Source organism: Aethalodelphis obliquidens, unplaced genomic scaffold (genome assembly GCF_003676395.1).
Source record: "Aethalodelphis obliquidens isolate GAN/ISIS:26980383/991018 unplaced genomic scaffold, ASM367639v1 scaffold18, whole genome shotgun sequence".
Taxonomy (NCBI): domain Eukaryota; kingdom Metazoa; phylum Chordata; class Mammalia; order Artiodactyla; family Delphinidae; genus Aethalodelphis; species Aethalodelphis obliquidens.
This window is the reverse complement of record NW_020837962.1, coordinates 12970743-12992158: the sequence shown is the minus strand read 5'-3', so window position 1 is coordinate 12992158 and position 21416 is coordinate 12970743. Positions and strand designations below refer to the sequence as shown.

At 61.4% G+C, this 21416-nt stretch overlaps 1 protein-coding gene across 1 annotated transcript; it reads right to left on the bottom strand.

Annotated features, from left to right (window-relative positions):
- Window positions 1–9630: 9630 nt before the first annotated feature.
- Window positions 9631–14601, bottom strand: MSLN (mesothelin). The gene is made up of 12 exons (XM_027118372.1): window positions 14579–14601; window positions 13267–13393; window positions 13005–13183; window positions 12629–12719; window positions 12275–12380; window positions 11760–11941; window positions 11521–11676; window positions 11321–11448; window positions 10581–10713; window positions 10418–10474; window positions 9953–10208; window positions 9631–9641 (listed from the first exon to the last, which is right to left on the bottom strand). Exons 1-12 carry the CDS (start codon window positions 14599–14601, stop codon window positions 9631–9633), a joined length of 1449 nt encoding a protein of 482 aa, XP_026974173.1.
- Between the last annotated feature and the right edge of the window lie 6815 nt (window positions 14602–21416).

Below are 21416 nucleotides of genomic sequence, written 5' to 3'. Positions count from 1 at the left end.
ATGGCGTGGCCAAACAAAAACAAAAAATGCGCAGCAGAAGTGCCCGCACTGCCTTGTGCTCCCACCACCAGGTGTGAGTCCCACTGCCCCACGCCCAAGACACACTTTCCTTGTCAGACCCTTTAAGTGTCCTCGTTCTGGCGGGTGTGTCTTGTGTGGGGTTTGATCTGCATCTCCCCAGTGAGTTGGGCATCTTTTCATGTGCTTATCGGCCATTCACACATCTTCTTTTATGAACTGTCTGTTCAGATCTTTGGCCTGTCTTTTAAAAACAGCTTTCCTGGGGCTTCCCTGGTGGCGCAGTGGTTGAGAGTCCACCTGCCGATGCAGGGGATGCGGGTTCATGCCCCGGTCTGGAAGGATTCCACATGCTGCGGAGCGGCTGGGCCCGTGAGCCATGGCCGCTGAGCCTGTGCGTCCGGAGCCTGTGCTCCGCAGCGGGAGAGGCCGCAGCAGTGAGAGGCCCACGTACTACAAAAAACAAAACAAAACAAAACAAAACAGCTTTCCTGAGAAAGAATTCCCACACCATGCAACTTACCCACTTAAAGCATACAATTCAACGTTGTTCCTTTAACCTGAATTATTGAACACCAGATGGCTTTGGAATTTAGCTTTTGCTTCTGACTTGATAGTGTTCCTTTTTTAAAAATAAATTTATTTATTTATTTGGCTGTGTTGGGTCTTTGTTGCTGTGCACGGCTTTCTCTAGTTGCGGCGAGCGGGGGCTATTCTTCGTTGTGGTGCACAGGCTTCTCATTGCGGTGGCTTCTCTCGTTGTGGAGCATGGGCTCTAGGCACGCAGGCTCAGTAGTTGTGGTGCACAAGTTTAGTTGCTCCGTGGCATGTGGGACCTTCCTGGACCAGGGATCAAACCTGTGTGCCCTTCATTGGCAGGCAGATTCTTAGCCACTGTACCACCAGGGAAGTCCCCTGATAGTGTTTCTTAATGAAGGCAACCTAAAATTACAAGGGAAAACAGAGCTTACACGCAAAACACGTACTGCATGACCATCATTTTAGCAACAAAAGTAACGTGTTTCATACGCCTCCTGTGCCATCAAAGTTAAAACAGGACGTGAACTGTTCATTCCCACCCACATTGCAGCCACTGTGTCTTTTGGGCTCAAACTGCAGTTCCTGCAAGTGGGCACAGAGGAACCTTCCATCCACATCTCAAAATTCATTTAACTGTGCAATTGGGGGGCCCCATCTAACCCTCAGTTGGAAGTGATTGATCCTGGACACACCTGGCAGGTGTGTCCAGTCCATCTAGTGAATTTTTAAATTCCAGATTTTGTATTTTTCATTTCTAAAATTTACTATTTGGTTCTTTTAAAAATATTTTCATTTTTTTCCTACCTCTGCATTCATGAGAACCCATTTTTCCATGACCTTATTGTCTGGTAATTCTAATACTGTCTTACCGTAGCCTGAGCAGATTCTTTTCCCTGGAGAATGGGTCAGTCTCCCAGCTCTCCCTGTGCCGAGCAGTTTTTGATTTCATCATGAACATTGTGACTGTTTTGTTGTGTAGACACTGCATTCTGTTATATTCCTACAAAGACTGTTGCTGCTTCTGTTTGGGCAGGCAATGAACTTGGTCATACTTGAACTGTGACCTCTGCCACTCCCAAAGAGTGCAGAGCTCAGTCTTGGCCAGTTTGTCATTTGAGCTGTCTACCTTGCACACACATGATTCAGGGGTCGGCAAGAGGCCTGGGTAGAGTTGGTACACAGAATTTGGGGTCCCCTCCTCTGGCTCTCTCCTTTTCAGAGTTCTCCACCGCTCTCTGCTGTCTGGTTATTCTGGGCTCCTTCCTTTGGCTCTTTCGGCCAGAAAGATGGTGGGATTTCTGCTGGTGTCTGAGCACCGCACACCACAAAGCCACACCCACAAAGGGAAATCCACTCTGGCATTTTCCATCAAGTATCAATTCCCGTCCAAAATCTGGCTTCTTTCCTTCACTCCCCAGAGCCCTCAGGGAACTGTTTTTTTATATTTTGTCCAGAATTTTTCAGTTGTTATCTATGGACAGGACTTTTTTTTTTTTAAAGGCACTTACTCTTTCTGGGAGTTGGTTCTTGTACCTGGCAGCCTTCCTGAATTCTGTACTAATTAGCATTTGGCTCGACTGTACATAATAGAAAACCTAGCCCACGGAGAGAGGTCAGAGACCAGACAGATTCCACACAGGGAATTCCTATTCACAAAAGTATAGGAGGGCAGGGGGGCGGGGTGGGGGGATCGAGGGAGCCACCAGGGACTCTGGCTCCAGGGGCGCACACAAAGGCTGTGGTGCCAGGATCCGCATGCGGACACTGGCGTCTGGCCAGCACAGAGGTAGCCTCCACCTCCCATCCGGGAGACGGCCAGTGCCTGGGCAGGTGAGCTCCTGCAGCCCTCCACCTGACCACTGCACCACCACGCCAACCTGAGCCTGGAACTCACCCCCGGGAGTCAGGGAGTCACATCCTGCTGACTGGGGTGGAGACCCTCAGGGCACCAGCTGTGGGTGGGTGGAGACGGGGACCACGCCCTTGCCTTGCCCTGCAATTATGGCCTCTCTTCGGCACTGAACCTCTGTTGTACCACCTGAGAAGGGAGAGTAAGACCCCACGAGGTGAGGCCTTGGCTCCACACACATGCCTGGTACCTGACGGGTCAGCCCGCCTGGAGCTCCCATGACTGCCCAGGGAGGGAGAGGCAGAGGTGGCTCCCCCCCACCCCCCACCCCGCCTCCTGCAGCCCCTCCCCAGGCCTCCACCCACGCATTCCTATGGCCTGAGCACTGCTGGCCTGAGCCTTGTTCGTTTCCCTTGACAGACCCCAGAGGCTCCCACCTCTTGCCCTGCTGCTTCCCAGTTGAGGAAACCGAATCAGAAGATGCGCAGAACCTTGGCCTCATCTGTGTGGGGTGGAGTCATGATGGAGGGCATGCTGGGGGAGGTGAGGGAGGGGACACCTCCTTCAGTACCTCCAGCCAAGCAGCTCTGGGTGGGAGCAGGGATTAGGCGGAGGCTGGTACTGGGACCCAAACAAGCAGGCTGGGGGAGGTAGGGCAGCCCCCATCCCTGCCCACCATATGGATTCCTCCACCCTAGTCCTCACTGCACTTGGGGAGCAGCGAGGACAAGCTCCCCTGGCCTCAGAGGGCTGTGCCTTCGGTCAGCTTTACCCTTGCCCCAGCTGCTCCTGACATGCTGTGTGACCCCAGGCTAGCCACACAGCATCTCTGTGCTTGGGGAAGATTAAATGACCCTGCATCGAAGACCCTAAACCTGTGATCCGTGCCCCTTCCCGCTCTCACCAGACAGGCCTGAGGCTGGCAGGGAATGTGGTCTGACTTCATTTGCCACCACTTGAGGGCCAGACCTTGGGGACCGAAGTTGGGCTGGGGTGGGTGAGACAGGTGGGGCAGGAGAGAGCTTCAGCCAGTGTCCTGCAGCTGCACACCTGCTGAAGGCTGTGAGCTCATGGTTCTTAGGCTCAGGGTTGGAGCTGGCCATTCCTCTGTCACTGACACAGCTGCCTCTACCTCACATGCCACTCTGATGAGCTTGTGGTCCACTCAGACCCCAGACCCCACATGCTAGCAGGCAGGCCCACCCCCAGGTCCTGGGCAGGGCTCGAATCACCTGCTCCAGCATGTGCCAGCATCTCTGCAGGGCCCAGCATGCCGTAGGCACTCAGGGAGTGTGCAGGTGGTTAATGAGTGACAGATGACCAGGTGGACATTGGTCTTGAAGGACTCAGGGTTGGAGATGGGACCATCCCAGGTACCAGAAAGGGAAGCATCCGAGCAGCCTTGGATAGGGAGACAGAGCATGGTGAGGGGACTGTTTCCTTGTCACACAAATATGCGTGCCCTGGACTGCCTGAAACAGACGTGACTCTGGCAGGTCACACTTGGGCCACTCTGGAAGCTGCAGCCCTAAGACAGCTGAGGTGCCTTTGTGGCCCCAGCCTGGCCTATCTGGGGGTAGGAGGTGTGAAGGTTGCAGATTCTAGGGCCCACGGTGGGCTGCAGGGGTTCTGAGGGAGCCCCTACCTGGGGTGCAAGGGGTCCCTGGTTACACGGGGCTGGAGTGGGGGCTGAGGGGAGACAGCAGGGGGAGGCATAGCTCCTGCTTGGCCTTACCCACCCCGGGGGCAGGGGCCCCACTCAACTGCCTCTTTTCTGTTCTGGGGGCCTGGTAGGGGAGGGGAGCTCCCCAGGACACTCCCCGCAGGCTGGGCTCTTTGCCCTGCTGAAAGGGGTTGCTGAAGCATAAGTGTGCCCCCCCCCGCCCCCGCCAATTTCTGTGCCCTCCCCCCCCACCAATTTCTGAGCCAGGGGTGGGGCCGACACAGGCCTGGGTGGAGGTTTGGGGGAAGGGATGGTTCCATTCCACCAGCCCTAGGTGGCCTCTGGCTCCAGGCCTTCTTGGGAGGGGCAGGTGTGGAAGGCAGTTTGGTCTCCTGCAGGCCCCTATCTACTCGGGGACAATATTCTGTGGGGAGCGGCTCCCCACCCACCTGCCACCCACACTTGTCCACAGGCCCCAAACCCCACTTCAGAGAGCACACAGGGGTCTTCCCAGAATGCCCACCCACTGCCCCACCCTAAGGGCTGGCAGGTGGGAAAGGGTATCACCCTTTGTTGTTGTTTTTTTTTGGCCATGCCACATGGCATATGGGATCTCAGTTCCCTGACCAGGGATTGAACCCGGGCCACGGTAGTTAGAGCCTGCAGTCCTAACTGCTAGGCTACCAGGGAACTCCTTCTGGTACTGCCCAGGCCTCTGCTTTGGGAGCGACCTCAGAAGGGAAAGCAGTGGGCTGGTGGGCCCTGCCAGCCTTGTCCAGCTGGCAGGGCCCTGGGTTTGCACAGGGCCCTGGGTTTGCACAAAGCCCAGCACCTGCGGCTGTGGGTGGGAGGGGAGGGTGGCCACGCTGCAGGGTGAGGGGTCGCTCAGCCTGACCCCCAGCCCAGAACTGCTCAGCTCCCTTGTTTTTTTGTTTTTTTTCCCGGTACGCGGGCCTCTCACTGTTGTGGCCTCTCCCGTCGCGGAGCACAGGCTCCGGACGCGCAGGCTCAGCGGCCATGGCTCACGGGCCCAGCCGCTCCGCGACATGTGGGATCTTCCCGGACCGGGGCACGAACCCGTGTCCCCTGCATCGGCAGGCGGACTCTCAACCACTGCGCCACCAGGGAAGCCCAGCTCCCCTGTTTTGAGTGGGGGAAACAGGCCAGCCAGAGCCAGAGGCGGTCCTGCCTCCTCGCACGAAACTCTCCTGCCCTGTCCTGCACTGCCCTGCCCTGCAGGGAGAGAAGACAGGCGCCAGCTGCTGGCTGCCCACTGGGGCCCTCACAGCTGGGGGCCAGGCTGACTCAGACCTGACACTCCTGGCTGAGGGGCCAGTTTCCCGGAGGGGGCGGGGCAGGCTTGCTGGTTGGCTCTGAGAGAAGGGCCAGCGGCAGCACAGACACTGCTGTGGAGGCCTGTGAAGGTTTGACCTGGGAGCCCCCCGAGGCCCCGCACTGGCCCGGGGCAGTCATGGGTAGGGTGACATGGTAGGGGCGGGGAAGCAGGGAGGACATCAGAGTGGCTGTCCTCCACAGACTGTGGCCTTGCAGACTGCTCAACCCCGCGTGGGGTCCTGTGGGACTCCCACCCACGGCAGCCTCTTGCTTCTTCTCTGCCTCGGTGAGTCATGAGGGCGGGTTGCCGCAAAACGCTGGTGTGCAGAGAGCACAGAGGGCAGCCAAGGGTCCTCAGGGGGTCGGGGCCTTAGGAAAGGCTCTACCTGCTCTACACATCCTCTCCGGCTGTGGGCAGTGCCCCCCAGCCCCTTCCCGGGCAGGTGTCCCGAGTCCTGGGCAGGTGCCCCTGATTCCAGAGAAGTGTCCTGAATCTCGGCAGGTGCCTTGAGTCCCAGGCAGGCTGTTAGCCTTGTCTCTGCCCCCAGAGATGACTGTGTCTGGCACCCCCGCTGCACCACAGTGCCCTATGGGGTTGGAGGCAGAGGCAGGGTGGTGATGGGGGCACAGGCCAAACTGAGGGTGCCCATGGGACAGGTTTCTGCCTGCCCTGAGCAGAGGGGCCCCAGGAGGAGGATGTGGGAGGCCTGTGCTCCCTGGTTCGGTGTCATGGGCTGTGACACCATAGGGTGAGGGGCCTAACCCTCTGCTTCCACACCCATGGAGTGTGCATGGGGCTGGAAGGGGCCGGCTTTGCCTCCTTCCTACCCTGGGTGGAGCCCCTGCCATCCCTTCGAGCCTGGTGTCCCTTCCCCTGCAGGGTGGGTGCTACTTTCCAGGGCCCAGGCTGCAGACACGGAACTGGTAAGGCCCCTCTGGGGAATCAGGGGAGGGTTTTCTGGCCCTGGGTGGGGGTCCTTGGAAGCCAGGACACTCGCGGCTCAGTCCCAGCCCTGCTCTGTTCTCAGGGTGTCATGACCCCATGGCTGCAATGGGACCTGTCCTGGCAGCGGCCTGAGGTGACCGTCATCCTTCTGAGGGCCCAGCGGTGCACAGAGAGTGAGCACGGTGCCCAGCTGCGTGGGGAGACTGGGATGGGGAGCTAGCATTGTGAGGTCTCACTTGTCCACACCTGCAGCCCTTCCTAGCCACTCAACTCATTCAATCATGACAATGCAGGAGAGTGAACAAAATTGCTCCATTTTGCTGATGGGTAAACTGAGGCCTGGAGAGTCATGTGGTGCCCAGGGTCTCAGCGTGGGTGCAGAAGGAAGAGGAGGTTGACAGGAGATGGCCAGCCCCCAACCCACTGCCTGCCCCTGCAGAGAAGGCCTGCCCCCCGGGGCGGAAGGCCCAAGTGTTGGACGAAAACCTTGTCTTCTACGAGGAGTGGGAGCTGGAGGCTTGTGTGGACGGAGCCCTACTGGCCGCTCAGATGGACCAGGTGAACCTGGTGCCCTTCACCTACCAGCAGCTGCACATTTTCAAGCGCAAATTGGATGAGGTAGTTCAGGACTCCCGCCTGCCTGCTGTAGCACAGTTTTCCCAGCTGCCCGGGGAGTGGCGGCGGCCGTCACAGTCCCTTCACCCGGAAGTTCTACCCACAGGGGTACCCTGAGTCCCTGATCCAGCACCTGAGGTACTTCTTCCTTTGGGTGACCCCCGAAGACATCCACAAGTGGAATGTGACTTCCCTGGAGACCGTGAAACCTCTGCTCAAAGTCAGCAAAGGGCATGGGATGGATGCTCGGGCGACTGGCTGCGGAGGGGGGGAGGGGAAGGCACAGGGTGTGAGGTCGTGCAGGCCCCAGGGGATATGTCTCTCCCTGCTCCACGCCACTGAGTGGCCTCCTCCCACAGGTGGCCGCCCTCATTGCCCGCTATGTAGGGGGAGGGGGCCAGCTGGACAAGGCCACACTGGACACCCTGGCCACCTTCCCCGCTACCTACCTGTGCCTCCTCAGCCCTGAGCAGCTGGGCTTCATGCAGCTCAACGTTGTTTGGTGAGTCCTGGGGTCTGTCAGGTGTGGTGGGTGTGCTGTGCTCCGAGCTCACTGCCCGGCCTTATGCTGCCTCCTCAGGGCGACCAGGCCCCAGGACCTGGACACATGCAGCCCATGGCAGATGGCTGTCCTCTACCCCAAGGCCCGCATCGCCTTCCAGAACATGAGCGGGTCTGAATACTTCACAAGGATCAAGCCCTACCTGGGTGAGCCCGGGAGGACACGGGGGGCGTGATCCCTGAGGCTCCCCCTCTCATTGGGCAGCCTGCTGGTGGTGTGACTGGTGGTCAATGTGCCCTCCATCCCTCCAAGTGTGTGTAGGCTGAGACCCTGTGAGTTCTGGGCACCCCCAGCCTATCTTCCAACCCAGAGGGTCAGGTGGTCACCAGGCAAACCAGGGTCCCAGGAATTTCTTAGGAAAAGGGACTCTTGGTAAAGGAATTGGCTCCTGGTAGCCTGTTGTCAGAGGGTGAGACTGGGGGTTGCTGCAAGGTCTCACACTTGGGGGCCCCTCTCTCCGTGGGCAGGTGGGGCCCCCATGGAGGACCTGTGGGTTCTCAGTCAGCAGAACATAAACATGGATGTGGCCATATTCAAGAAGCTGCAGAGAGAGGCTGTGCTGGTAGGGCCATGGAGAAGGGCAGGGCCTCTGGTGTGGCGGGGTCTCAGGAGAGGCAGCCAAAGCCCCCTCCGAAGTCTGGAAGGGTCAAGGAAGGGTCTGTGGGTGGGGCAGCATGGGATGGTTTGGACACAGTAGAGGACAGCAGCCTTCTGGGGAAAGGCAGGCAGGCCCTGAGCCCTGTCTGGGGGCTTTGGCAGCCGCTGACCATTGCTGAGGTGCAGAAACTTCTGGGTGCAAACTTGGTGGGCCTGAAGGCTAAGGAGGGGAACAGCCCACTGCGGGACTGGATCTCCTGGCAGTCGCAGGAGGACCTGGACAGTCTGGGGCTGGGGCTCCACGGCGGCACCCCCAACGGCTACCTGGTCCTGGACTTCAACGTCCGAGATGGGCTGGGGTGGCCAGCCGGGTGGTGTCGGGCAGAGTGAGGGGCAGGGTCTGAGTCACCTGTTTTCTGTGCAGAGGACTCCTCCGGAGGCCCTCACCTCCTCAGACTAGGACCTGGACCTGTGCTCACTGTGACCCCAAGTCGGCTCCTGGCCTTGATCCTGAACTGACCCCACTGCTATGCTCTGGGAACTGGGCCCTGCCATGGAGACACCACCTGGCTGGGAGTAGGCCTGGGTGGTCTCTGTCTGACCCCGAGGGCACCAGAGCTCAATAAAAGAAGCCCCATCCCCCCTCGAAGAGGTGCCCTGTGGTGTTCTGAGAATTGGGTGGGAGGGCCCTGATGGCTGTGGCCCAGTTGACAGGGTTCCCTGGGTTTCAACCCTCCTCTTTGCACTTGGAAAGGGGAGGGACTCCAGGCAGGGGGGCCCTCAGGGCCTTCCTGATGCTGTTTCCATTGTTGGGTCTCCCCCCAGGCCAGGCCAACACTCAGGGTGGCTTCTGGTGACACTGCTGCCCCAGGAGATGGCAGGCTGGAGTCCTGATCCTAGTTAAGAGGGTCTCTGTCCCTCCTCAGGCCCAGAGCAAAGGGACACAGGCAGGAAGACCACCTTGTCCTTTATTCAAATCAATCAGCGAAGTCAGTCCGCGGAAACCCCTCCCCAACCCCAGTTCTTCATCTGGAAGAAGCCAGAGGGCAGGGGCAGCATCTCCCTCACTGGCTGGGGCAGTGACCCTGGGCCCAGGTCCTCAGTCTGGCTCCAGGTCCTGGGAGCTGGGTGTGGGCAGGGACTGGCCCTGCAGGCCCCTGGGATGTGGGACGTGGCCAGGTCCCCTGGGCATGGGGCAGGCATCTTGGTCTAGGCAGGCATCCAGCTCCACCTACCAGCCCCGGTTTTCCTGCAAGTGGTGCTGGGGCAGCGCTGTCTTTGGAGGCCATGGGGCACGTGCCCTGTGAGTGGTTCCAGCTGGGCCCCAGGGTGCTCCAATACAGCAGCCACAGGAGGCCTGACGGCAGGGCCACAGCAAGTGGCAGATACCCCAGGTGGGCTGCCTGTAGGTGGAACATGGAAGGAGCACCCTTCAGTCCAGCTGGGAGCCCCCAGGCTGTCCTGCCTCCCCCAGGCCTGGGCGGCCCCTGTGCCAGGCTCAGGGCTCACACCATCCCTGTGGGTGGGGAAGAGCAGTGAGGACCCCCATGTACAGCTGCTCTTCTGGGTCCCGATGGGGACCTCAAAACTTCCCCACTCTCCACTTTCTGCTGCTCAGCAGATTTTGGAGGAGGTGTCCCTCAGCAGGCAATGCGAGGTGAAGCCAGTGTCACCCAGATGTCACCCGAGGAGGCAGATGGAAAGAGTAGGCCAACGCTGAATGAGATTGGGCGCAAGACAAGAAGCTAGTAGCAGTTGGGGGAGGGGGGGCATACAGGGCAGAGCGGGGATGGCCCGCTGGAGTGGGGAGGGTGGGTGCAGGCATACCTGAGCTGGGGTCAGTGCTCCAAGGCCGGTCTGAGGTGGGGACTAGATGGGGCATCCAGGGGATGGTGTTGGGGGTCCTAGTTGTCACGTGGGTGAGGCCGGTGGGGCCGGTTGGGTCCGTGTCCAGGCCCAGCTCGCCCAGGGCTGACCGATTGAGGCTGCAGAGCCAGGAGCTGATGGTGGGGTGGCTGTGAGCCTTCTGCAGGTCCCCCATGTTCTGGCCCAGCAGCGTCGTCACGTTGCCCACGCTCAGGCTCTGCGAAGGGAGCGAGGGGTCGTGGGCGGGGTCAGTGCTTGGCCGGAGCGCAGGGGTGAGACCCAGCAGAACGCACCTGGAGAAGTGACCTGGGGCCCACACTGCCTGCACACCTCCGACTTTGGGGTGGGTGTTGGGGCCTGCAGACCGTAACCTAGGCATCCTCGTCTAGGCCAGCCCCACCCCCTGACGGGTAGCCCCCGGCCCACCTGCAGCACTCGGGTGTTCAGACTGGTGAAAGTGTCAATGTCCACGGAGACGTTAGCCTGGGGCAGGTGCCGCAGCTCCTCCACGGGGGCACCGCCTAGGGGCGGGGCAGCGATGAGGGGCGGGGCTTCCGGGAGGCGTGCCCTACGCAGGGCGAGGTCTCACCGAGGTAGGGGGAGGCGTGAAGCTGTAGTAGGCGTCTACAGTTCTGGCGGTGCCGAAGGCCTCTCGGGCCTTGTCGTAGAGCACGTTCTTGCGGCTCTGAGGGCAGGAGGAGATGTCTAGGGCTCCGGCCAGCCTGGGTGGGGGGTGAGGCTGATGGGCAGGCCAGAGGCCCCTTCTCCTCTGGACGCTGGGCCTGGCTCCCGCTTTCTGAACCACAGCTTTCCTCTTGCTCTCCGTGCTAGGTTCAGTAGTGTCTCCTCCAAGTTCATGTCCACTCAGAACCTCAGAACGTGAGCTTATCTGGAAATAGGGTCTTTCCTAATTGTAGCTGTAATCAAATTAAGATGTGGTCGTACTGATTTAGGGTGGACCTTGAATCTAACGACTGGTGTCATAAGAAGAAGGAAACTTGGACACGGACACAGTGGGAAGCCAGCTGTGACAGAGGCAGAGATGGGGGTGATGCAGCCCCGAAGCTGGAAGAGGCAGGAAGGAGCCTCCCCTACAGGTTTCAGAGGGAGGCCAGCCCTGCTGACACCTTAACTTCAGACTTCTGGCCTCCAGACTGTGAGAGGACACATTTCTGTTGTTTTTAGCCACTCTAATCTTTTGTTACGGAGGCCATAGGAAGGAAGCTAATTACCTACGATGGCCTGGCCTGGGCCCCCATAGAATCCTTCCTTGGCCGAGGAGTGGAGGTGGCTCTGAGGTGTGGGAGGTGGGTTGCTGGGTGGGCTCACCGAAACTCCAAGGGCCGGATGGCCTGGATCTGGCGGGGGCTCATCCAACAGAGGCGGGAGCCCCTGTTGGCCACAAGCAGGGCACTGGTGATGGTGCCGTTGTGGTCCAGGAACTTCTGCAGGATGACCTGTGGGCAGGGTTCGGGTCTGCAAGGCCAGGGTCAGCGGGGTCCCCTGCCCACCCCCACCCCCACCCTCACCTCTGTCTGGTTCTCCAGGGCCCCGTCTGGGGCCAGCAGGGCCACGACCGTGTCCTTGGACGTGATGTGCCACTGGCCAGTCTCCACATGGGAGTAGAGGTAGGCCAGCGAGGGGATGAGCTGCAGCTGCTCCTCGGGGACGCTGCCTGGGTAGACCTGCAGTGGGAGGCAGGTAGTGGGCCGGCCACACGGCCGGCCCACCACCTGCCTCCCACTGCCGGTCGCTGGCGCACCTAAGCCAGCTTGGCCTTGACGACTTTCTGGCACTGGGTGGGCAGTGGGTGCTGCAGCAGGGGGTCCAGGTTGGCCCTGAGCACACGGCTGCCCAGGCAGGACTCGAGCTGCACGCAGTCGTAGCGTACCAGGAAGAGGTCATTGTGCAGCGTGGCTGCAGTGATGTTGCCAGGGATGCAGGGTCTCCCTGTGGCAAGGTGGGGTACGGGTGTTGAGGACCCAGCTGGTCAGCACTGCTGCTGACTTTGGGCCCCACCTCACTCCTGACCTTGACCCTTCCCAAGCTTGACTCCTAGCCAAAAACTTGGCCTGGACCAGACTGACTCAACCCTGACCTTGGTCTCAACTCCCAGTCCAGCCCCACCAGACTCTGACCACTCCCCTCAACCTGGACAGAGACCCTGGGCCAAGCTCAGGAGGTCCAGGCAGAGGGTGCCATGCCTCTGGTGCCCCCACTCCGGGATGAGGAGCCCGAGCAGGGGGAGATGTGAAATTCCCAGGCCATGGTGGCCACACTGACCTGTGTCCCGCTTGGGCCGTGAGGGTACCAACTTGGCCTTGGCCTCGAGGAAGCCAGTGCCAAAGCGCCTGGCATCACACTGGCTGAGCTGCCCTGCCCGTGGCCACTATGGCCACTATGCTGCCAAAGAAGTCTAGGCCCACGGCCTGGCGGGCGGGCCTGGAGAGTCCACACCCTGGGGAGGGCCACCAGGGCTACCTGTTCCCTCCTTCCTCCCCACAGACAGAAACTCTGTGACGGGGAGCGACTGGGGACAGCAGTTGGGCATCAGAGTGGCTGCCGGCCGACCATCAGGCCTGGGCAGGCTGGTGGAAGGTTGGCTGGATCCCCACCCGCCCCGGGGTGCTGCCCTACCTCCTGCAGCTGCATCCACAGGCTGGGGCTGATGTAGGTGGCTAGGGGTCCCAGAGCCTGCAGCCCCTCCAGGTTCCAGGAGCCAGAGGGCCTGGTGTGCGAAGGGGGCTCTGTGTCGGGCCCTGAACAGCACCCAGACCCCTCAGACCGCCTACCCTCCCTGAGTGCCATTCCCAGGGCCTGCCCAGCAGAGACTCTCCCACCCCAGGCCTCTGGGCACCTCAAACCCATACCCCATAGGCTGCAGGGTCAGAGTGGGGTGGGAGCTGGGTCAGAGGTTAGAGGTCAGTGGGGCTGTGGACATTGATCTCCAGGCTGCCTCCTCTATCAGGTGGAGGAGGGGAAGCCTGGGCAGATGGCATGGGCCCCCACTCACCCGAGCCTGGTCCTGCCGCTGGCCAGCAGCCTGTTGAGGGCGGCCATCAGCTGGGGACAGCGCCGCAGGTTCTGCAGCACATGGGGGTCTGCAGCCATGATGCTGGATGCATCTGTGTCACACACCAGGACCCCGAGGAGCAGCAGGTCGGAGGTGCTGAGGCTCGGGCGGGGCCCTCCCTGCAGGACAGCAGGTCAGCATGAGCCTGGTCCCACTGCCCGTCACCTGTCCTGTCCTGGCCTGGCCGGCCCACGGTGCCTACCAGGCAGGCCAGGGCCCTGTGCCGCAGGGTGGCCTTCTGGTCGGGCAGGTTGGTCAGCAGCCCTGTGTTGCCCTGGGCTGTGCGGCGGACGAAGGCCTGGCAGTCGGCTTCCCTCACCTGTGTCAGTCTGTGGGAAGGTTGGGGGGCTGTCAGGAGGGGGGGAAACTGGGGGGCCTCCGAGTGACTGAGGTGTCCCTGGGGAGCATGCTCAGCCCACGCGGCTGGGCGCTGGGCGGGGAGGGGCACTCATTCGTAGAGGAGCAGCAGGTTGGTGGGGTGGAGCTCAAAGTCGCCCTGGAGGCCTTGCCGGGCGGCCAGGTTGGCCAGACAGCTGAGCTGGGCAGGGCAGGCAGCGTGTCACTTCCTTGCCCGGCCGGGGGCTTGCCCAGCCCCTTTCCCTCTGCCCATCTTAGGGCCCCCCACCTACCTCTCAGCCCCTGTCCCCACGTCCACCCGTCCCCTCCTTCTGCCTGCTGGCTCTCTGTCCCTGGACTTCATGTTTTCCTCTTCCTGCCTCAACCTCCACAACGAGAACCGGCCTCAGAACAGGTCAAACCCAGCTTGAGAGCCCCCTCTCCTCTGGCATCAGGCCCTTGCCCACCCCAGCCCCCACTGCACCACATTGGCTCACTGAGGATCTGCTCATCCAATGCACCCCTGCCTGGACGTCTTGTCCCACTTACTTGGCCTACTTTGGGGTTGTTTCAGATTTATTACTAATTTTATATTAATTTTATAATAAGACAATAGCTTTCTTTCCTTCCTTTCTTTTATTAAACTCAGGGACTGGTGACGCTTGGGTCAGCTGTGGGTCCAGGTGAGCTCAGCTGGCCCCTCTCACAGCCCAAGTGGAGGAGAGGCCAGCAGGCTGGAAGATCCCTCACCCTCGGGGAGCCTGGAGGACCTGCCACAGGTGCCAGATGGAGGCCAGGTAGGCAAGCCCTCACCAAACCAAGAACAAGAGGCAGGAGTCTGTGGGTGATTGGTGAGAAGTCCTGGAAACAGTCCAAAGTGGGCCACACTGGAACATCATCCAGGGGAGAGAGAAGCCCACCTCAGAGGCTAACTTCCTGTCCGCTGGGTGACCTGAGGGGCGCATCTTGTGTCAGCTAGAGACAATCGTGCAGCTCTCCAGCACAGGGCCCTTGTGCTCAGGAGAGCTACTCCGTGTCCTGGCACCACATTCCTGGCCCTTGCTGCCTGGGTCCTCTGCCAGGGATGCCTCCCTTCCTGCCCGTCCCTGGGGCCCTTCTCCAGGGAGTCTGCCCTTGCCCTCGACACCCAGGCAGTCTTGGTAAGGGCCGCCGCTGACCTGCCAGGCTCCGAGGAGGACATGCTGCGTCTCCATCCTCCTGATCAGAGTGGCAAGCTGGTCCCGGGCTAGCTGACTGGCCGGCTGGCACCAGAAGCCTTGCAGGAGGGAGGTGTTGGCACTGGGCAGAAAGGAGATAGACAGTGAGGGGCAGAGGGAGTAGGGGTCCCAGACTGCAGCATTTGGGGTGGAGGTCAGACTCCTCAACACAGGGTGGGGGTGAGAGACCCAGGAGGTGTGGACAGCAAGGCTCTGGCTGTCAGCACATGCATACCACACATTTCCCCCGAGGGCGCCCTGTTGGTGCTGGGCTCTGAGCTATGAGCAGGGCTTAAAAGTGGCCCCTGTCCAGACTCAGGGTCTGGTTGAGGCCCAGTTCCAGAGCTTGGGGCTCTGAGGTCCCAGCGATGGCTGAGGTTTTGAAGGGCACCTGTTGGGTGTCTGCAGCCAGGCCTTCCTCATGATGTGAATCTAGTAAGATCCGTGCACAGGGGAGGGTCAGGTCTCATGAGACCTTAGCCTGGGCCCAGCTGGTCCAGCTTGGCCTCCAGCCCTGCCTGATCAGTCAACTGACTGATCAATTGATTGATGGCAGATCAGTGGCCTCCAACCCCCACCAGGACAGAGTCTCAGTTTGGGACCTGAGAGGGCAGCAAAGCTTGGGGCAGAAAGAAGAAAGCTGAGAGGCCTCAGGACAAGAAGTGATTGTCGGGACTTCCCTGGCAGTCCAGTGGTTAAGACTCCGTGCTTCCAATGCAAGGGGTGTGGGTTTGATCCCTGGTCGGGGAACTAAGATCCCACATGCCGCATGACGTGGCACCCCCCAGAAAAACAAAAAGTGATTGTCTGCCGGGCCGAGGTGGGGGACCCGGGCCCCAGCCAGCCGCGATGGCCTGGGGTCCTGTCCCAGCCATGTGGGTGTGACTCTGATGAAGGACACCAGCTGCCCTGAGCCATCTCCAGCGAGTGACCTGGGCAGGCAGGGCCAGGCCCCCCATATAGGAGCCGGGAGTCAGTCCTGCCCCGGCCATGTCTGGGCCGTCAAATGCAGACCCTGGAGATGGTCCCTCCTTCTCACCCCCACCCAGGCCTGCCAAGGAATCTGTTGGGGAAACTTGATTGTGACTCCGAACCTGCACTCACCTGGCCCACATGTTGGCCCTGCTGACATCCAGCCCTCCCTGGGTGGCACCCTCGGCCTGGGGATGAGAGCAGTGGGCAGTGAGTGACACCAGGAAGGCAAGGCCTGGGCTCACCAGGGCACTTGGAACAGAACAGGCCATAAGCATCTGTGTGGGAGCGTCCAGTGTCGGTCTCCCCAGGGCTCCCTGTGTCCCGGGTGGGCCTGTGACAGCCCCAATACGGAGTCCTTGGGAGCTCCACGGTGCTGGTCACCTGTGTGCCAGCCTGGGTCTGAGCGTGCTGTGTGACCAGGTGAACATATGTGGCAGTGTGTCTACCTGTATACACGACTGTCTGATGCTGTATGCCTGTGTACAGTGGTGGTGGTGTATACACAAGTATGGTGAGGTGTACATGTGTGGGATGGCATGCATGACTACACAGTAGACCTGTGTGCCTGCTGGTGTGGCAGTGTATACATTCTGTGACGATGTGTAGCTGGTGGCATGTGACTGTGTGTCTGGAAGTATGTACACACCTATGTGATGGCCTGTATGCATGCCTACCAGTGTCCACGTGTGTGCACCTTCTCCCTCCACCCCCTGTGGCTCTGTCTTCACAGTCTGAGCCCTGAAACCCCCGAGCAGAGGGACAGGGGTCAGCTACCACCTTCTCCTGCTCCTCGGTTGCTCAGTCCCTTCTAGCCATGGCCCGCCTTGTCCCTGCCTTGTCCCCAACAGAACCCCCACCCGCAGTGCCCCATCTGTGCCACCCCCTTCCCTTCCCGGACCCCCAGCAGAGGCTCAGGAGGAAAGAGGGTGGTCCTGCTACCCCGAGGAGCCGGCCATGGGAGCTGCCCCCCAAGAGGGGAGGGAGAGTCATCTCACCTGCTCTGGGGCCCATGGCTGTGTGATGCCCACTGGTCATCCTGGCAGGAAGGCACCGGGGTCACAGGCAGCGGGTCTGGGTCAAGCTGGAGAGGAGACAGGAGGTGGTGAGGCCGGGGCAGGGTACAGAGGGGAGGTCACCACCCAGGGTCACACAGGACAGGTGCCATGCAGGGCAGGCGACCCCGAACCTTGGGCTGCAGCCGTGTCTCTTCGTCTTTCAGGAGGGCACAACCCACAAGCAATGTGTCTCTGGAACAAAAGGGAGCAGCAGAGGGGGAGCCAGGCCAAATCCCGGCTTTCTTATCACAGGTCAGGGCTCAGGGGATCTGCAGCTGGGCTGCTGTGTCTCCAGTGGACAGCTTTCTCAACAGCTCGGAGGTGGGGGTGGGCGGCGGTCCCAGTGAGTCCCTGCAGCAGCTGGGGTGAGAGGCCTGCTGGCCCCCAACCTACCCTGGTGCAGCCCCAGCTTCACCCCCACACCAGGCAGCCCAGGCAGCCCCCTTCCCTTCTCAGGGCCTCGGATGCCCAGTGAGACCTGGCCCCGGGCACAGCCCATGCTGCAGCCTGCTGGCAGCTCTGGCCGTGGTGGAGACCGAAACTGAGGCCTGGGGAGGAGGTTGCGCCAGGGAGCCTGGTCCACACTGCTGGCTCCTGGACCACGGCCTTGCACGGGCTGCTGGCTTGGGGCACCTGTGCGCCTCTGGACTCTGCATGGCCCAGGAGGAAGATGGGGAGGTAACCGCCCCAAGTGGGGGCCAAGACGGAGGCTCAGAGGGGCTCAGCTACCTGCCCAGGGCCACACAGAGGCCAGACTCACAGCTGGGGCCCTGTGCGTCCAGTTGGTCGCGGCTCCCGTCCCACCCCCGCCCCCCACCTGAGCACCAAGAAATCTGTCTGTCCTAGAAGGAGGCTGCTCCAGGTCCAGGCGGCAGATATCAGAAGCGGGGATATTGTAGATGTGGTGCCAGGAGTCCAGACACCAGTGGTCCCACCCTGCTCTGTGTCAGCCCCTGCAACTGAGCTTCGGGGCGCAGGGGTGGTGCAGGGTGGGGGCACCATGGTCTCCGCTCACCTCCATAGCTCGCTCAGCACCCTGCCCTGCCAGCCACCCACTCCTGCAGTGACGCCTGCCAGGCAGATGTGTAGGGGAGGGGCTGGGGCTATACCAGGTGATGCAGCCTTGTCAGCCCCTGGAGGCCCCAAGAGCAGTGGGCACCTGCTCCCCAGCCTCACAGGAGCGGGAGGCTTAGCTCCCAGTTGGCGGCTGCCCAGCACATACCCCTCCCCTGGGGGGCCTGGCTCAGCCATGACCTTGCCCTGAGGGTCGCACCTGCGTTTGTACACGTGTACACCTGCACTTGACGTGTGCTGGCATCCATGTGTGAGCACACATGCACATCCGTGTGCACCGAGGAGCACACACATCTATGTGCACACGTGGTGCATGTGGTTCATGTGTCCCCTGCAGGGATCTTAGGCACTCGTGGCCCCACTGTGGGGCCTGGGTTGAGTGACATGTGGCGTGTTTCTGTACTGTGGATACTGGAGCAGAGCCGGCTATGCATGTCCACACGTGTGTGCACTGTGGGGCAGGGAGGGTGTGCAGGCAGCCTCAATGGGAGAGCTGTGCCTGCCACACATGTGGCCCTGGGGCCCAGCACCCTGGGGCCCAGGACAGGGACGGCTCCACAGGGCAGGTCTCCAAGGCAGAGCAGGAGGTGTGGCTGCGGGAGGGTTGGGAATGAAGATGCCCACAGACACTTCTTCCCCAGCTGAGGTGGGGTGGGCTGGGTGCCCCAGGCTGGCCCTTGGCCCCAGCTTTCACCACATCTGCCTCTGCTTGGCAGGGCCAAGAGGGCTCTGGGGCCTTGAGCCCCCATGACATGGGTTCAGCCGCTGAACAACTACCACCTGCATCAAGGGCCACACATGCCCATCGAGCCAGCCCCGCAGACAAGCAGAGGTGCTGACCCTGGGGGACCGGCAGCTGGAGGGACCAGCTGAGGATCGCTCCCCGGCCCCTGGATAGGCCCCATGGGAGTCCAGCTGCAGCATCTAGAGCTGGAGGGCACCCAGAGCTTGTGGTGACAGCCCCTCTCCCCTGAAAACTGTCCAGTGACTCCCCGTCCAGCTGGCCCAGGATGGGCTTCCAAGGGCCCCTTGGCCACCAGGAGGGCCAGCTCAGCTCCATCTGGCAGGGTGTGTGGCAGTGAGGACAGTGACCCCCAGGGTCTGGAGGGGGGCGGGGTCCAGGGAGCAGGTCCCGCTGGAGGTGGGCAGGCTCACCCTGGGCTCTAGCACTGACCCCCTGAGGCTGGCTGGTCAGCTCTGGAGCAGTCAGTTTTGGCTGAGGGCTTGCTGGAGCTCTGGGTGCTGAGGGGTCTGTGGGGGTGGGATGTCACTTGGTGGTGGGGTCTCCACCCACCTCAGGGTCCAGGCCTGGCTGAAGGACACTCCCCATAGGCCAGTGAGTGCAGGAGGCCAGATGCTGGCTGCCCCTTTTGGGTTTGGCCTCTAGGGAAGCCCAAGGCCCCGGGTGGACAAATGACCACAGCAACAGAGCAAGTGCTGGGCTGTAGAGAGTCACACCCATCCCCAGCTCTGTCCTGTACTGCTCGTGGAATCCGGCCCCCGCCAGCAGCACGGCACAATGCTTGCCGTACACACGAGGAGACTGAGGCCCACGCTGGCTGACGGCTTGTCCCTGTCCACACAGAGTGAGCAGGGGCAGGGTTGGGCACTTGGGTGTGCTCCTGACCTGCCGGCATTGTGCCCCCTGGAGCATGACCGCTCACGGGCTGCCCCACAGTAGGCTGTGGGGGGCAGATGGACTGGGTGGACCCCATGTCCTGGGGCCAACGGGAGAGGCAGCATACCTGTAGGGAGCAAGGTCGGGATCTGTGGTCCTGGGGGTTCTCAGAGGGGCTGACAGGGCTCTTCAGGGGGAGGAGCCAGGCTGTGGGGAGAGGGGAAATATACATGGAACATCCCCAGGGCAGTTCCTACCCATGGGCCCCTGTTGCCCTTCCATCCTGCCTTCCCTCCCTCCGTGGCTGCCTGTCTGTCTGTCCAGTCTACCCCTCTTCCTGTCTGTCTTGTCGCTTGCTCTGCAGGCTCAGCCCATGGGCCCTGAGCCAGGCTGTCATGCCCAGGTCAGTGCTCTGCGGCGGGTCACGCCTGCCCTCCGCTCTCCCCTAGGCCCCTCCTCAGCCAACTGGTCCTACCCTGCAGACCATCAGTCAGGGTCGTCCCAAGGCCCCAACCTGGCTGACCTCCTCAGGCCATTTGGCAGTAAGCAGGGGCTGGAGCCCCAGGGCCACGTGGTGGCGTCGGCTGTGTGCTCCCGTCCCTGTGGCTGGGGTCGGGGGTGGGGGCCCTGGAGGCTGGTTCCTGGCCCAGCCGAGACTTCTGGCTACAGAAGGGTGGGGATGGGGGTGACCCTTGGCTCCCTGGCCTCACCAGCAGCTTCCTGGGACCTGAGCGGGGGGACAGCAATGATGCCAGCCAGCTGAAGAAAAATGATTCTCTCTGTCCTGGCATGAGAAACGCCCTCCAGAGTTCAGGACCTGTGCCCCAGGGAGGGCCCCAACATGTGGCCAGTCGCTGGGGCACAGAGAGGAAGACCTGGCCACCCTTTGGGGTGTTGTGGGGTAGCCCTGCCTGAGCTGGGTGGGGAGGGGCCCCTGGGGGCCCCTGGAAGGAAGGGCTGTCAGGGTGGTCCTGGCTTGGCCACAGCCCCTGTAGGTCCAGACCCTCTGGCAGGTGCCAGCAGTTGGGAAGCAGCTGGGTGTGTCCATGGGAAATGGAACTTCCAAAGGTCACCGCAGTCTCAAGAGGACAGGGCTATGAGAGGCCGGGGTCAGCAGTGACCCCGTGTGGCAACAGCAGGCATGACAGTGGCTGAGCACCGCCCAGAGGTGTAGGGGGTGGGGCCGTGAGGAGGGGGCGTGGGGAGAGGCGGGAAGCCTGCACAAAGTGGGCTCACGGCCCTGAGTCCTTTGGGGACCATTCTTTCATTCTCTATACACACTCACTGAGCAGGGTCTGTGGGCCGGGCCACGCTGTGGGTGAGGGGCTGATGCTCCGCAGGGACCTAAGGAGGAGACAGTGGTGAAATGCTGAGAAGGGGGTGAAACAGGTAAGAGTTGATGGCAGAGAAGGGCATTAGGGTGTGGGGGGGCAGATGGTGGCGGGGAGAGGAGGGCAGAGGTTGAAGGTAGTGGGAAGGAGGTGGAGCGGAGGGTGGTGGGGGGAGAGGTGGGGCAGTCCTCAGCAAGGAGGTGAGGTGCTGGGAGTGCCAGGAAGGTGATGCTCTCCCACCCCGCCCCCATCTGACGAGAAAGGGTTGTGCTGGGCACATCACAGTAGCCATCCATCTGTCCGGGCTGCTGCCCCGTGGGTCCCTCCGATCCTGTTACAGATGAGGAGACGGGGGAGCAGAGGCTGGGACCTGGGTCTCTGCAGAGGGCCCATGCGGGGTGGGGGTGGGGTGGGGGGCTGCCTCTGGCTCCACCCGGGCTGAGAGCTTGCTGTGGTTACAGGTGGGGTGAGCCCAGGAGCCCCACAATAGGGCCTGTCTGCCTTGGCCGGCCAAGAGGAGGGGCCTAGCCTAGTTGGGCACAGGGACATGGTGTGTGACCTCAAACTGGCTGGAGGCCTAGGCGCCAGCCCTCCCGTGGCATTCTGAGGTGGTGGAGGGCCCCAAGGTTTGCACTGTGAGGGCAGCAGCTCTACGGAGAACACTGGTGGGACCAGGTGGATGCTCTGATGGTTTTGGCTGTGGGTCTTGGGGTCCTCCAGGGATGCAGCTGACCCAGCTCTGTCCC